The sequence below is a fragment of the Chlamydomonas reinhardtii genome, chromosome 3, assembly GCF_000002595.2.
Source record: "Chlamydomonas reinhardtii strain CC-503 cw92 mt+ chromosome 3, whole genome shotgun sequence".
Taxonomy (NCBI): Eukaryota; Viridiplantae; Chlorophyta; class Chlorophyceae; order Chlamydomonadales; family Chlamydomonadaceae; genus Chlamydomonas; species Chlamydomonas reinhardtii.
In genome coordinates, this window is record NC_057006.1 from 9137321 (window position 1) to 9151130 (window position 13810).

The window sequence follows — 13810 nt, forward strand, 5'->3', positions numbered from 1 at the left end:
CCTGGCTGCATTTTAGGAGACCTTGTTCGTTCAGGGAGCTCACAATCTTGGCTCGAGCAAAGTCACTTTCCGACTGTGCGCCCCTTAGTCCGCAGACATGAATTTACAAGCTTATTCACGATACTAGCTTGTCTAAAAATGGGCATTCAGACCCGGAAAGGGAAGGCCGCGGCTCAAGGAACCAATGGCCGAACCGCGCGTCGACCGCGAAGGCAGTCAGCGCGTGCACTGCTAAAACGCGGCTTCGGTGTTGTCAGAGAGGACAAGGCTTCAGCTCAAGCGCGGCCGACAAAGCGGCGGCGTGCAGTTACGCGGACCCGCCAGGAGTCCAGCGACGATGGCGACGATGCCGAGCGTCGGGAAGTGAGCGACGACGACGAGGCAAGCGGCAGTTCCCCTGATGAGGAGGACGACGAGGAGGAGGAGGACTCAAGCGGGGATGGCGAGGAGGAAGAAGAGCAGGAGGGGGATGACGGTGACACGGAGGAGGGGCAGGAGGGGGACAGCGGCGGCAGCGGCGGCAGCGATACTGAGGCCGCAGGCGCAGTGAAAGCCGGCAGCAAGCGGCCACGCACCCGCAGCAACACCCGCAATACTTCCGCCTCCGCCGCAGCCGCAGCCGTACACAAAGCGGCGGTCGCCACACCGGCTCGGGGCCGGTCTCGCAAGACCGCCGCCCACCGCGGCGCACACACCGGCACCGGCGCCGCCACCCGAGCCCGCAGCGGCACCCGCACCCGCAGTCCCAGCCCTGCAGCCGACGGCCCCGCTACCCGCCTCCGCCGCCGCGGCGCCGCTGCTGCTGACTCCCTTCCCACCACCCCTCGCTTTCGTCGGGCCAATGCCGGCCACGACGCGGCGGCTGCCACGGACGGCGCCGGCCGCGGCCGCGGCGCCACACGGCAATCGCAGTCATCTGGTCTGAAACCTCAGGCGGCGGCGGCGGCGGCGACAGCTGCTAAAGTGGTGGCCGTGGGGGCTGCGACTGCGGGAACAAAGCGTGGGAGATCGCAGCCGGCGGTGCGTGGGAGGCGGCGGAGGAGCGGCTGGGAAGAAGCTTCGACTTCTGAGGAGGAGGAGGAGGACGAGTCAGAGGAGGAGTCAGAGGAGAGCGAGGAGGAGAGCGAGGGGGATGAGAGCGAAGAGGAGGAGGAGGGTTCGGATCAGGAGGAGGAGGACACAGCAGCAGCACCAGCTGCAGCACCAGCCGGGAGAGCCGCGCGGGCAAGGGTGGCAGCTGCAGCGGCACAGCACCAAGGGGCAGCAGGAGGGCCGGCGGCGCGGCGTGCTACTGGTACTACTGCTACTGCTGTTGCGAGTGTAGATGACGCATATGCGCGCCTTACAGCGTTGATGGCCCGCGCGGCGGCGCAGTCGGCGGCACAGCGGCGGCAGCCGGCAGCGGCGGCGGCCGCGACAGCGCGTGGCGGCGGCGGCGGCGCGTCGCCGTCGGCTGCCGCCAGGGCTGCCGTCACCTCTGCCGCTGCCAGGGCCGGCGGGGGCATGCCGAATGCGGGCTATGACTTTGCCACCTGGCTCGCGGGTGCTGTTGGTGGCGCAGCAGCAGGGCAGGGCACGGGAGCGGGAGCGGGAATGTCGGGAAGAGCGATGGCAGCCGAAGAGAGCAGGAGGTGGGCACAGCCTGCGGCTGAGGCTGCGCCGCGGCGGGCGCACCCGCGCGTGGAGGCAGCCGCCGCCGCCGCCGCTGCAGACGCGGCTGCTGCTGATGTTGACAGCGACAGCGACAGCGATGTGATTCTTGTGGAAGAGCGTCAGGCCGGTGGCGGCGGCGGCGGCGGAGACGTTCTGGCGGTGGAGGAGCGGGCGGCGGGGGCGGCGGGAGTGAAGCGAGAGACGCGGGCGGGGGGCGCGGGCGGCGGTGGCGGCGGTGGCGGCGGCGGCTCGGATGGCGAGGAGGAGGACTTGGACGACGACGAGGAGCTGCGCATTGTGGGGGAGGTTGGGCAGGTGAGGTAGGCGGGGGGCGGGAGGGCGTGGGGCGTGAGGGCGGGGCGTGAGGACGGGGTGGCGGGATGGCGGCAGGGGTACACGCCGTGGGGGACACGCCAGCACACGGACCCGGGCCTAGTGGGCGCACGCCAAGTGCTACAGCTGTTGCAGCGTGGGACTGCGAGGCGGTGGGCTCCATGCGTGCTAGCTATAAAGCATAGGCTGGCACCGCGATTGCAATCATGCTTCCCTGGACCTAATTGGACCTGACCCTGCTTCCTATGGTCCCCAGGTTGCAAATCGCGACTTCCCGCACCCGCGCCCCGACTGCGTGAGCTACCGCTTCAAAGCCGGGGCCAGCAACGGCAGCGGCGGTCCGGCGGCGGACGCGGCGAATTGGAAGCACTGCCCCAATGTGAGTCGGTGGGGAGGGGAAGGGACTGTTGCCGCTGTGTGTGTGCAAGTGTGTTAGAAAAAAACACCAAAACGAAGCCCTGTGTGTGTGCAAGTGTGTGTGTGTGTGTGTGCGTGCGCGCGCGTAGGCATGTGAGTTTGTCGTCTGGCAGTTGGCAGGGATGACGTGGCACACCGTGCAACCGTGCCGTGAACGATATCTCTGACCCGCTGGATCTCACGCCCCGCTCCCTCCCACCACCTTCCCCCACAGTGCTACTGCTACGTGTGCGACGTCAAGGCATCCGAGTGCGCCTACTGGGGGACCGGTGCGTTGAAGGGGAGGGGTCCAACAACCCGGATCTGTGATTGTGGAAGGCACCGGGCGCGCCTGCGTTTGGCGTTCCCCAGCACACACGGCACTGGTACAACGGTGCAGGCTAGTCCAAATGCACCACGGTCAGGACCCGGCCCCGCCCCCGCAGCCCCCCCCCTGCTTGCTCGTACGGAGCTTGGATACCGTACATACGCGGAGTTAGTTACGGCGGCGTGTACATAACGACCCGCTTGCCGCCGCCACTGCTGTCTGTGGCACCGCGCAGGCGTGCGCGAGCGTGACCACGCCAACGCGCGCAACACGCCCTTCTGGACTCGCTTGCGCCGCGAGGCGCGCATCGGCAACAAGCCGCTCGTCAAGGCCGAGTGGAAGTCCACCGCACCGCTGCCGCCGCCCGAGCCATCGCAGTACCAGCGGCAGCAGGCGCCGCCGCCGCCGCCGCGCTACCCGCCGCCGCAGCCGTACCAACAGCAGTACGGACAGCAGTACGGACAGTTGTACTCACCGCATGACTTGCTCCTACGGCTCGCGGATTCCCGTGCCGAGGCCGTGCGCTACATGCAAGGCCGTACAAACGGCGGCGGAGCCGGGGGCTCGGGTGACGCGTGGCGCAATGGCGGTGATGCGGAGGCACGCGCGTCTGCGTCTGCCTACACCTCCACCTCTGCTGGCCGGCGGCGGTTGCGTCGCGGCGATGGATCGCATCTAGACCAGCCCGCCGCGGCCGACGGTGATGGAGGAGAAGGTGGAGGTTACTATGGCAGCGGAGGAGGGGGAGGGGGAGCGGGAGGTGGGGGCCGTGGCGGGGGTTTGCACGTGGACGTTGCTGACACGGACACCTTCATGGCGGCAATGACACGCATGATGGCGGCGGGGGCGCCGCAGCAGCAACAGCGGCCGGCAGGGGCGGCGGTGGGCTCTCGTGGCAGTGACTACTACACGCAACAACAGCAGCAAGCAGGGGAAGTTCGCGCCGCGCAGCAAAGGCAGCAGGAGCGGCAACAGCAGGATCAGGAGCGGCAGACGCGGCAGGAGCGGCAGCCGGTGGTTTGGCAGCCGCCGCCACGGCCACAGGCGCCTCCGCCGCCGCTGCGACAACAACCGCCACCGGTGCGGCTGGCACAGCAGCACCAGCAGCAGCATGAGTGGCGACCACCGCCGCCGCCGCCGCCGCAAGCACCGCAGCGCTACCAGCCACAGCCGCCAGCTCCACAACAAAGTGTATCCCGCTATCATCCGCCGACGCAGCAACAGTCGCAACGGCAGTCGTACACCTACGAACAAGACCAGCAACGACAGCTGCCATGGTACACGCAGGGGGACTTGCCCGCCGTACAAATTGTGTACGGGTCGACACTGCCCGTAGCACAGTGGCCCGCCGCCGTGCAGCAACAGCCGCAGATCATGTACATGATGCAGTCGCAGCGTACGGCGGCGGCTGGCGGCGGTGGCGCCGCCGCCGCCGCCACTCAACCTGTTAGTGTGGCGGGCGCGCGGCTTCTGCCCGTACAAGCGTTGCCTGCCGTGATCACGTACCAACCGCAGCCGGCATACCAACCGGTGGCGGCTGGCAGCGGCGGCTACTACGTCGGCGGTGAATCTGGGTCGTCGTCCCAACCGCCACAACGGTCCAACAACCATGTGTGGCGTTATGAGGGGCCGGCGGGCCGCGGACAGCAGTAGCACCGGATGGCTTTGGTTGCAAGTGAGCGCAATAGCCGGCGTTAGCAGGGGAGTGGCCGCATCAACTGCACGCGGCACGGCTTCATTATGTTAGGCTTTGCCTGAATGAGGAATAGGAATGCCCTATCTTGAGGTGGTCTCCTGTGATTACGTTGTAATTGTAATATTTCAGCACTGACGCTGTGCTTGCATGGCCGCGCGGGCTGGGCCGCAGCCCACGCCGATTAAGCTGCAGGACATGACCTTTTAAAGAGGGTCTACATACTTCTGATGGTGTTGAGCCACACATTCCTGACAGATATTGAGTTTGTGTTTGTAATCAGGACGAAATTAAGTCAGCCCATGCACAGCGCATAGTTTGTCTACGTGATGCCGCTGCTGTGCCGGTCAGAGCCTTGGGTGGTGCTGGAGTCTGGGCTCATGAGGAGGGGGCGGCAGGATGGCAATGAGGCGGGTGGTTTTGGAGTGGCGGGCACCCGCGGGCGGGGGAGTTGTAGATATCAGCCCAAACTAAACTGAGAGGGCTGGGAGGGGTGGCGTGTGTGTGTGTGTGTGTGTGTGTGTGTGTGTGTGTGTGTGTGTGTGTGTGTGTGTGTGTGTGTGTGTGTGTGTGTGTGTGTGTGTGTGTGTGTGTGTGTGTGTGTGTGTGTGTGTGTGTGTGTGTGTGTGTGTGTGTGTGTGTGTATGTGTGTGTGTGTGTGTGTGTGTGTGTGTGTGTGTGTGTGTGTGTGTGTGTGTGTGTGTGTGTGTGTGTGTGCAGGTTTGGTCTGGTTGCCGTGCCGTGCCGTGCCGTGCGCGCATGCTCTCCATGACTCTTCTTGACGGCGGGAAAGGGTTCTGTTTTGTGTTTGTGCAAATCCGGGTGTACTCCAGATCCACGGCACGGCCGCGACGCGGGAGGGTTGTTGGGGCCGGCCGGTTACCTGGGTCGTGCCCCTGCATGGCGTGCAGGATGAATGCACGGTTGGAACGGGTGTGCAGGGCAAAAGCACAAAGGGCGCGGTGCATGTGTGTTGCTGTGCCGCAAGTAGCGGAGGTGCGCTGGTGGCGATGTGATTGTATTGCAGCGTTTGTTGTTGTCACGCGATCCTACGTGCTAACGCTTTCCCCGCGTGCCCCGCTGATTCTTGTTGTGTTGTGCACGAGCCTTTGGGGGCCGTGGGCCCCGGAAGGGCGTGTGGTGATGTGAACATGATAGTCCGCCTCGGCCCAAAAGGAAATCGCCGCGACCGCCCTTTTGTACTACCGGTATGCAGTTGCGTGTGCCTCGGGAAGTACGGATTTAAGTGTTTGGGAATGCTTCACTTGCAACTTTGTTAAGGCTGGCGGGCTGAGTTGCCTGCGCCTCAATTGCTCAGCTCGGCTGCGTGGGGAGCTGGTCAGCAGCTCACAGACTGTTGCTGTGTTAATCCGTAAGGACTAAGGAGAGGGACCGACACTGGCAGTCCGTAGACCGTATTGTAGGGCACTAGGGCCTTCCAGCTTGCAGCTACACCTGCCTGCCCTCCCCGTGCTCTCCAGGTCTCCCCATGGGCGACTCCACTCCGTGCCGCCTGTCGGCCCATGAGCCTTGAGACCCATTGAGCCCAACAGGTGGCACGCCTGAAGCTATCTTGACTGATTTGTCAATCCTTCCCGTGCCTGCTGGCTGTGTGCTTGATGGCGCCGGCTGGAGCTGGCGTGCCAAGGCGTAGAGGAGTTCACCAGACACGTACCCCGGTGTGTCTGGGGACACCGACTGCCTTTGTGCGGACTGCCGTTGTAGCTGACTAATTGTGACCCCCCTACGCAGATATGCGGGCGGTGGGCTCCCGCGTCGCCGCACGTGCCGAAGCTAATAGCACGCCCTTACTGTATGCCGCATGAAGGGCTTTCACGGCAGCACAAAAGCCTTGGTCATGGGCTGCCCGCTTCATGATTACATGGTTTCGGAGGTGAGAGGACGGCCATCACTGCGTACCAAAACTAGTAAAACACCAAAACGGCCCATGCCGCGGTTCCGCCGCCTAACCTGCACAATCCACGCCGCGTTGAACCGGCCCTGCTCTTTGCGCCGCGGTGGCCTCACGACGTGGTGTTCAGGTGCGCACCGAAAGATAATGTCCTCGCACTCGCACACTTTCCGGTTTTCACGTAGTTCGTAAATTATGCAAGGCAATGCGACCTCTTGGATATGACTCTGATCAGTAGCTGGAGTGCTACTGGCTTCGCGCAAAGGGGGGCCTGTTTACGCGTTGCGCCGGCCTCGGCACAGGACATGCTATTGAGACGCGAAACATAGTGCTAATGCGAGATCGGCTTCTATATTCTTGCCTTTACTTTAAACTAACAATGTGCATCGATGAAGTATGAGTATCATTTTTAAGCAGATGGACCGCAGAGGCATACTAATGCATTAACCGATGCATGAACAGCATCTTTAACAGTGCCAGAAGTCCCGCCTTTGAACTAAGGTTCGCATGGGTTTTGGTGGCGGACGGGGCGACTGTTGGGGGGACTGTCTGACAGACACGAGGTGAAACCGCGCAAAGTATTAGAAGGCCCCGCCACTCTTGATATGCAGAGCGCTAAATAGCTTAGTATTACTCCCATAAGAAGCTCATATACTTTTGGTTATCTTTCCATTTCTGTGTTATGGGTCTCCTCGACTCCTGAAGAGTTCTCGAGTGGCCTCCCTTATTGCTGACCTGGATTCCGGAGACAATATCTGGGCGACTGGGCCTGTGGGCTCTCGGCGGCCTGCTCGAGCCCTAGGCGAGCGGTGAGCGCGAGAAAGTGGCAGGCTCGCCCACTAGCATAATTTTCTTGAAACCATTTGCATTTTCTGTAGAAATGGTAGTCGGCTTGGTGGACAAGTTTGCGAGTTTGCTAAGCGCACGGCAGTGAGTCCCGCGCATTGTCAACGCGCAGGCGCCCGGCCCGCTGGCCCTACTCGTAGGCTGAACTAAGGGATGGACCTTTTCGGGTGAGCGCTTGCAAGTCGCAATTGCTGTTCCGGCACACAGCCAGCGGCCTGCTCAATGAAGGGCCGTGGCGAGAAAGGCGGGCGAGCGCGCTGCAGTTAGGTCGCTCTCATATATTGCCTGCATTCCCCTAACAGTTGCTTTATGAAACATTCAAAAACTCCGTAGCTTGGGCGCTGTTGGAGCAACTCATCGGTGGGCGCTGCCTGCTTTCCTGGACGCGGAAGGCCGGACAACACGTCGGGCTGCTGAAGCAAGCAACAGCACCAGAAGCCTCACTGCGGACAGCGCCGGGCGGCCACTGGCCACTCGCGGTCTCAGTTCATGCGGACTCGAGCTAATGGACGCCGCAGGTCGGGCTGGCCAGCCACAGCCCACTGACGTTGAAGTCGACGGCAGGTGGACGGTATCCGATCCCAACATATGTATGCTCGGAGATGAAGTGGTTGGCGCCGGTTGGGCCGAGTCGCGAAGCTTCAACCCGGCCACGTGCGCAACGGGCTGCTCGACCCCGCACCTGAGTCAGCCTGGCCCAACCGGCGAGGAACTGCGATCAGCTGTCCAAGAAGCTCTCATGCTGGTAGAGGGGCTCCGGCAGCAACAGCAGCGCCTGCTGCGGCGACTCGACGAGTCTGGGGTTCCAGGTGCGTTGGCAGAGCTTGTGGCAGAGGTGTAACCGGCAGTTTTGCGCCAGGGAACACCCGGCGCGCGGGCAAGCACGCGGGGCAGTTACGCATCATCGCTTCAGATTGGCCCCTGACATAACGGCTATGGCGGGTTTAAGAAGGCTGGGTAGGGAACTAATGAATGAGGCGAGTGATACACTGGCCTCGGTTGCTTCGCTGGTCGCTGCGGTCAAAACCGCCGTGTGTCCAACCCCGCTGACGTGCTATTCCCGGCCGCCTGCAGGAGCGCCCCACGAGCCCGCCGCAGTAGCCAGCCATGCGAACGCCGCTGCCGGCGTCCCGACGGCCCAGTACGGGTCACACTCGGCGGACGTAACTGCACGCGTCGCCAAGCAGCAGCAGGAGCAGCAGCAGCAGCATAGCTTGCATTCGTCACCCCACCCGCACCAGCACCAGCACCTGCGCATCAACACCACGCGCTGCTCGCCCCAACCGTACCACCAGCACCCGCACGCACACCCGCAGCGGGCGTCCACGCCCCGGAGCGGCAGTGCCGGCCGCTCCAGCCTGCACCTCCACCGCTCCCTGCATCGACCACATCAGCAACAGCATCTGCAACTCCGGGGCTCATATTCTGGTCGCTTCCGCGTGGGGTTCGGTTGCCCCAGCCCCTCGCCTCCGGCTGGCCGCATTTTTCGCGCCGCCAATGGCGCCGCCGGCTCACCGGTCGCACCGCTTGCAGGCGGTAGCCATGCCATACCGGAGGACGCCGCCGCCTGCATGGGCGCCGTGGTGGAGGTGTCGGCGGCGTGCAGCGCCGGCGCCGCCGCAGCTGGCGGCGCTGCCGGCGTCAGCACCGGCGGCGGGCTGGGCTCGCGGCGGCGCTCGCGGCTGTCGCTGTCGCCGTTTGGCATTGAGCTGGCGGAGGAGGAGGAGTCGCGGCGCGAGCAGCAGCTCTACGCCGTGTGCTCCGCCTTCGCCACGCTGGCCGCGGCGGCGGCTGTGGACGAGCCGGAGGATGTGATGCCTGCCAGTGCCTCGGTGCTTCGCGGCTTCTCGTCAGCCGCCACCGCTTCAGGGGCCTCTGACCGCTTTTCGCCTGCAGGCGCCGGCATGGGGCCGCGCTGCGCCTCTGTGGCCGACGTGGCGCCCATCATCGCCGCCTACAGCTGCGCAACGCCGGTGCGGCTGCGCGCCGCGGCCGGCATCTTCACGCCCGTCGGCGGCAGGGGCACCTACAGCGGCGCAGATGAGCGCGGTGTGGCGCTGTGTGGCTCAGACGACGGCCAAGAGGCGGAGGAGGAGCAGTACGGCTGGCTGTACAGCAGTGATGACGAGGAGGATGTGGACCGCGCCGCGCGGGCGTCGGTGGCGGAGGCAGTGGCGCCGCTGCCGGCGGCGGGTGGCGGCGCAGGCGGAGGCGGCACGTCGCAGCAGCCGAGCCGCTTCTCCTGGGTAAAGCTCTTCACGGCGCCGCTGCGCGCGTTCCCTGGCGTGTCGGGTTTGGACGAGGATGCCGAGCACGCTTCCTTCGGGGCCGGCGCGCACGCGGGGAAGGCCGCGGGAGCAGTGGAGGATGGGGCCGGCGGGCGGCCGGCGTGCGACACGCCGCCGCCGTCGCAGCCGCCGCCGGCGCGCACGGCCAGCGTGAATGCGGATGATGCAGCCGGTGTGAGCGGCCGCGGGGTCGTGGGCGGTAGCAGCGCCAGCGCGACCGGCAGCGGGGCCCAAAGCGAAGCCTCGTCCAGTTGGGCCAGTCCGCAGCCCACCCGCAGCAACAGCCGCGGCTGCGTTCCCAGCAACGGCAGCGGCTGCCTCGGCCAGCGACAGGCCGGTGCGGGTGAGGCCGCGGCCGCCGCAAGCGGAGGAAGCTCGGCAGCGACTGGGCGGCGCGAGGCTTCAGCGCACGGGGGCGCGAGCGGACCGGCAGGCAATGACACGTGCGCCCTTACCAGCTGCGGCAGCGATGCCTCCGGCAGGCCGGCTCCCAGACTGTCACTTCTTCTGGACGGCGGGAGCCGTGCGGCCTCACGGCGCAAGCTGCAAGTGGGCGTTGCCGGGGGCGACGTGCCCGCGGGTGGTGGTGTGCCGGCCGCCCCGGCTGTCCCTAACCGCTACAGCTGGCGCCGCCTGACGAGCCGCTAGCGGGTTGCGCAGAGGGTCCTGCTGCAACAACCCAACAGCACGCCGAGGATTATTCCGCGGCTGAAAGGCTTGGTCGGAGCCGGCTGTTGCAGGACCAAGAGAAGAGAGAGATGAGAGCGTTGACGCGCATGTGGTCCTTCCTGCACGCCGCAAATGCTCGCGGGGCAGGGCGGCAACCGACGCACAGAGCATCGTGCATCGCACCACCACCACCACCGCAACACCAGGGGACACTGGTCCTTGCAGTGGAAGAGGGGAGCGCCGTAAGAGGCGCGCTCAATGCCGGGGCTTTGCCCTGGTCTCGCGCATTCATTCCTTTATTCTTGGCTTGAGGTCTGTAGAATTCGTTCCTGGCATCGCATGGCACCGCAGGGGGCCATGCGCTATTCCGGCTGCTCCGTACTCCGTGTCACTGATCGTGAACTGCGGATTTGGTGCATCTATGGCTGCGACAACGGCCTCCATCACTCCGTGGGCCTGGGAAAGGGACGTCTGGCTGTTAAGACTGGTTTAGAGAATGAGCATTCTACCCCTGATGAGCTTCAGGCAACACTGTGCTTGGTCCGACGCCGCCGGTGGGACCGCGTGACACCAGCGTTGGCGGCCTGGCAGGCGGCGGACTAGGCGCACGGCATTGCAGAGTGGTGTGTGTGCAAGGCTGCATCACATTGGCCCGACTAGGGGCTTGGGGGCCTTGGGACTGCAGGGTGCACTACGGCTCTTGGCGGCGGTGGAGTAGCCAGGTTGGATACTGAGTACTGCTCGGCAGGCGTGGGGAAGCCGTGAAAGAATTGGAAGACAGGCGCACGCGCTGATGCGCAAGAAGATATTTCGGATCTGTCACATTGCGCGTCGAGCTGTCATTCCGTGTGACTGACTGAGCATGGGTCGTCATGACAAACTGACAACGGTCAGAACTGGAGGGAACTGAGCTGTGCGTCATGCAGTACGTGGGGATTCTGGCTTTTGCCTAGTATGAAGGCGCGAGAAAGAGAAAGGCAGCTGGGGTTTGGGAGCCGTGCATCTAGCCGGCTGAAGAAGGTGGTTTGGTCCGGGACATCGGGTAGACAGGCGTGATTGTTGTGCGCATAAGAACTGGCGAGCCCAACATGACTGGATGAGGCATGGCGTAAGCAACCATGGCTTCTCGTGAACGAGACGTGTGAACCAGAGTACTGATTCCTTTCGTGGCGCTTACAATGCGTGGTTATCAACGTCTATGCTCTCTTTATTCTCTTTTCCGGCCCTGGCGCAAGCCGGGGAGCGTGAAGGCGGTCCCTGTCGCTGTGGAATTGCAACTTGACTAGGTAGGGATCTTAACACAATATTGCTCCGACGCTTACCTGACGAAAGCCTCACACTGCTAACTGGTCTTGCGTGTGCTCTTGTGTGGCAACAAGGGCGGGCGGTTTCGGGATCTGTGTTGCACGACACAGCGCATATGAAGTTGTCTGGGGTAAAGATAGGAGGCCGGGCATGCGTGTGTGTTTATTGGGCTGGGGTGGGTGGGGGGCAAGAGTTTTGCTTGCTGTATACGGGACGTGTAAACCATTGTGTGGCGGTGGCTTGGGCATGCACGTTAAATTGCGGGGCCGGTGGGCAGCGCATGCGGCGCTTGAACAAGGAGGAGGCTGGTGGGCAGGCGGGTAGCAACTAAAAGCAGGGGCGGACGGCAGGGTCCGCGCTGGGGCCCAGTAGGCTGCGGCCATTTGCATGTGTGGGGGTTTTGGGTTGGAGGCGCTTGCTTGTGACTTGCCCTGATTGCAATGTTGCTGGACCCTGGCCATTTGCTGAGGCTGGTGGGTGCCTAGGCCAGCGGTGTGCTGCGCGGTGGTGGTATGCGGCGCTGGTGCGGGCAGAGGTGCCTTCGCGGGTGACAATCGGGGAGAGTTGGGCAGATGGTAAGTGCCAAAAGCTGCAGCGGCGGGGCGTCGTGGAGGGGTACGGTATGCAAGCCAAGGGATGATGTGTGGCTTGGGATGGCTGTCATTTCCAACTAGCACAGGCTCATGAAGGTCATAATATGCTTCATGCAAAGCAGCTTGACACTCTTCGTTATCCGGTGTCGCCTCTGCATCCTATTGTTCGCTGTGATGTGACGCCGCATTGGTGTGAGCCACGGACGGCCGAACTTGGGGGGCCCTGCGGAGACATAAGCTGGCCTGCGCTGGATTAGCCTGTGCGGTATGCTGTGTAAGCCTTACTGATGTTGTGCAAGACATCTTCCCGCATGCTCTCCACGGCTTGTGGCCGCAACACGGTGCCCACAGCAAGCAGCTTTTTGCTCGTCGCACTGGGAACACAGAGCACTGGCGCACTATGGACACCTCTGCATGATGCAGGCGAGGGGAACAGCGCATCATTAAGCATCTACCGTATCCACTGTGCGTATCCACTGTCACAGCGCTTTGATCTGCGAAGTGCAAACTGCGCCAGTTCTCTTCGCATCTCCTCTACCTGCTGCCCATTGCATTCGGAGCCTTTGGGCGCACTGCATCCCGGAATTGGCCGCACGCACAGGCTTGCCGCGAGACTGTGCCCGCCGAGGCCAACCGAGGCCTCGACCTGTCCGTACTTCGCATCAGCGGCCTGACGGCCTCATCAATCATCACCACTTCGTCAGACCCGCACCGCACCGGAGCCGCACATCGGCGCGCATGGCAGTGAACTCCAGAAGGACGCTGATCGCATTTATCAAAAGAGGGACGAAGTTTACAAGCCGGGTCGAGGCCTCAACCCACGATCTCCACGTCGCTGTGTGTTGCGTTTTTTCAAGCACGTCAATACACGTGCTTGATGTCCACCAGCCAAAACCACTCACTTCCAGGGCTCCGGGCCGTCCTTGCCCTTGCCCAGCCGCGGCGCCAGCGGGGCCAGCACGTGACTGGCAAACGGATTTGGTGCGCTACTTATGAACAGGTTCTCGCCAAGGGATGCGGGCAGCGTGTCGGTCGACCAGTGCTGGGTCACCAGGGCTCCTATCTTAATGTCTCCAGACATTAATTGGCCATTTTGGCCGTTTCCTAGACATTCCTCCCGGGGGCTAATGTCTGGGGCGCGACTTTGTTGGCCCGGGTTTGGGGCGGGTTTTGTCCCAATTCCTATGGAGAAGCCCCCATACCGCCATGTGCCCAGACAAAAGACGGCGGCCACCGGGCCGTTTTTGTCTGGAGCTAGACATTACCCCCAAAACAAGATACGACCCCTGTGGGTCACCGGCAGCCGCGGAAGCCACTCTCAAAGCCACTCTCCATTCTCGTATTGCTAAGATGTTATGGGTTTACTGGGTAGTAGACGTGGTGATGGGTACGGGACACATCGGGTATCATGGGGTGCATCCAGGGGTCGTATCTTGTTTTTGGGGTAATGTCTAGTTCCAGACAAAAACGGCCCGGTGGCTGCCGTCTTTTGTCTAGGCACATGGCGGTTTTGGGGCTTCTCCATAGGAATTGGGACAAAACCCGCCCCAAACCCGGGCCAACAAAGTCTCGCCCCAGACATTAGCCCCCGGGAGGAATGTCTAGGAAACGGCCAAAATGGCCAATTAATGTCTGGAGACATTAAGATAGGAGCCCTGGGTGCATCCCGGGTCCGGGACGCGCGCTTTCCCGCAACAAAACACTCAGGAGTTAGGGCAAACGAAGTGCTTGCTAGTGAATGCGAATGCAAGACGCCGTCGCGAGCTCCAGGCTAGCAATAAACAGCACGAAAGA

At 63.2% G+C, this 13810-nt stretch overlaps 3 protein-coding genes across 3 annotated transcripts; 2 read left to right on the forward strand and 1 right to left on the reverse strand.

Annotated features, from left to right (window-relative positions):
* The first annotated feature begins 15 nt into the window (after nt 1-15).
* On the forward strand, nt 16-5787 carry CHLRE_03g211969v5 (uncharacterized protein). Its single transcript, XM_043061584.1, has 4 exons — nt 16-1968; nt 2243-2365; nt 2618-2672; nt 2946-5787. The coding sequence occupies exons 1-4, from the start codon at nt 139-141 to the stop codon at nt 4361-4363; spliced, it is 3426 nt and encodes a 1141-aa protein (XP_042926713.1). The 5' UTR covers nt 16-138; the 3' UTR covers nt 4364-5787.
* Nucleotides 5788-6365: 578 nt separating this feature from the next.
* Nucleotides 6366-12306, forward strand: CHLRE_03g212081v5 (uncharacterized protein). Its single transcript, XM_043061585.1, has 4 exons — nt 6366-7124; nt 7274-7328; nt 7495-7970; nt 8236-12306. Exons 2-4 carry the CDS (start codon nt 7315-7317, stop codon nt 10095-10097), a joined length of 2352 nt encoding a protein of 783 aa, XP_042926714.1. The 5' UTR covers nt 6366-7124; nt 7274-7314; the 3' UTR covers nt 10098-12306.
* A 3-nt stretch (nt 12307-12309) lies between these two features.
* Nucleotides 12310-13165, reverse strand: CHLRE_03g212193v5 (uncharacterized protein). The gene has a single exon (XM_043061586.1). The coding sequence runs from the start codon at nt 13095-13097 to the stop codon at nt 12915-12917; it is 183 nt and encodes a 60-aa protein (XP_042926715.1). The 5' UTR covers nt 13098-13165; the 3' UTR covers nt 12310-12914.
* Nucleotides 13166-13810: the final 645 nt, after the last annotated feature.

Coding starts and splice junctions, on each gene's coding strand:
- CHLRE_03g212193v5 (XM_043061586.1), bottom strand. CDS start 13,097: ATGTCTGGAGACATTAAGATAGGAGCCCTGGTGACCCAGCACTGGTCG.
- CHLRE_03g212081v5 (XM_043061585.1), top strand. Junction 7,971..8,235: donor CGACGAGTCTGGGGTTCCAG/GTGCGTTGGCAG, acceptor GGCCGCCTGCAG/GAGCGCCCCACGAGCCCGCC.
- CHLRE_03g211969v5 (XM_043061584.1), top strand. CDS start 139: ATGGGCATTCAGACCCGGAAAGGGAAGGCCGCGGCTCAAGGAACCAAT. Junction 2,366..2,617: donor ATTGGAAGCACTGCCCCAAT/GTGAGTCGGTGG, acceptor CTTCCCCCACAG/TGCTACTGCTACGTGTGCGA. Junction 2,673..2,945: donor GTGCGCCTACTGGGGGACCG/GTGCGTTGAAGG, acceptor GGCACCGCGCAG/GCGTGCGCGAGCGTGACCAC.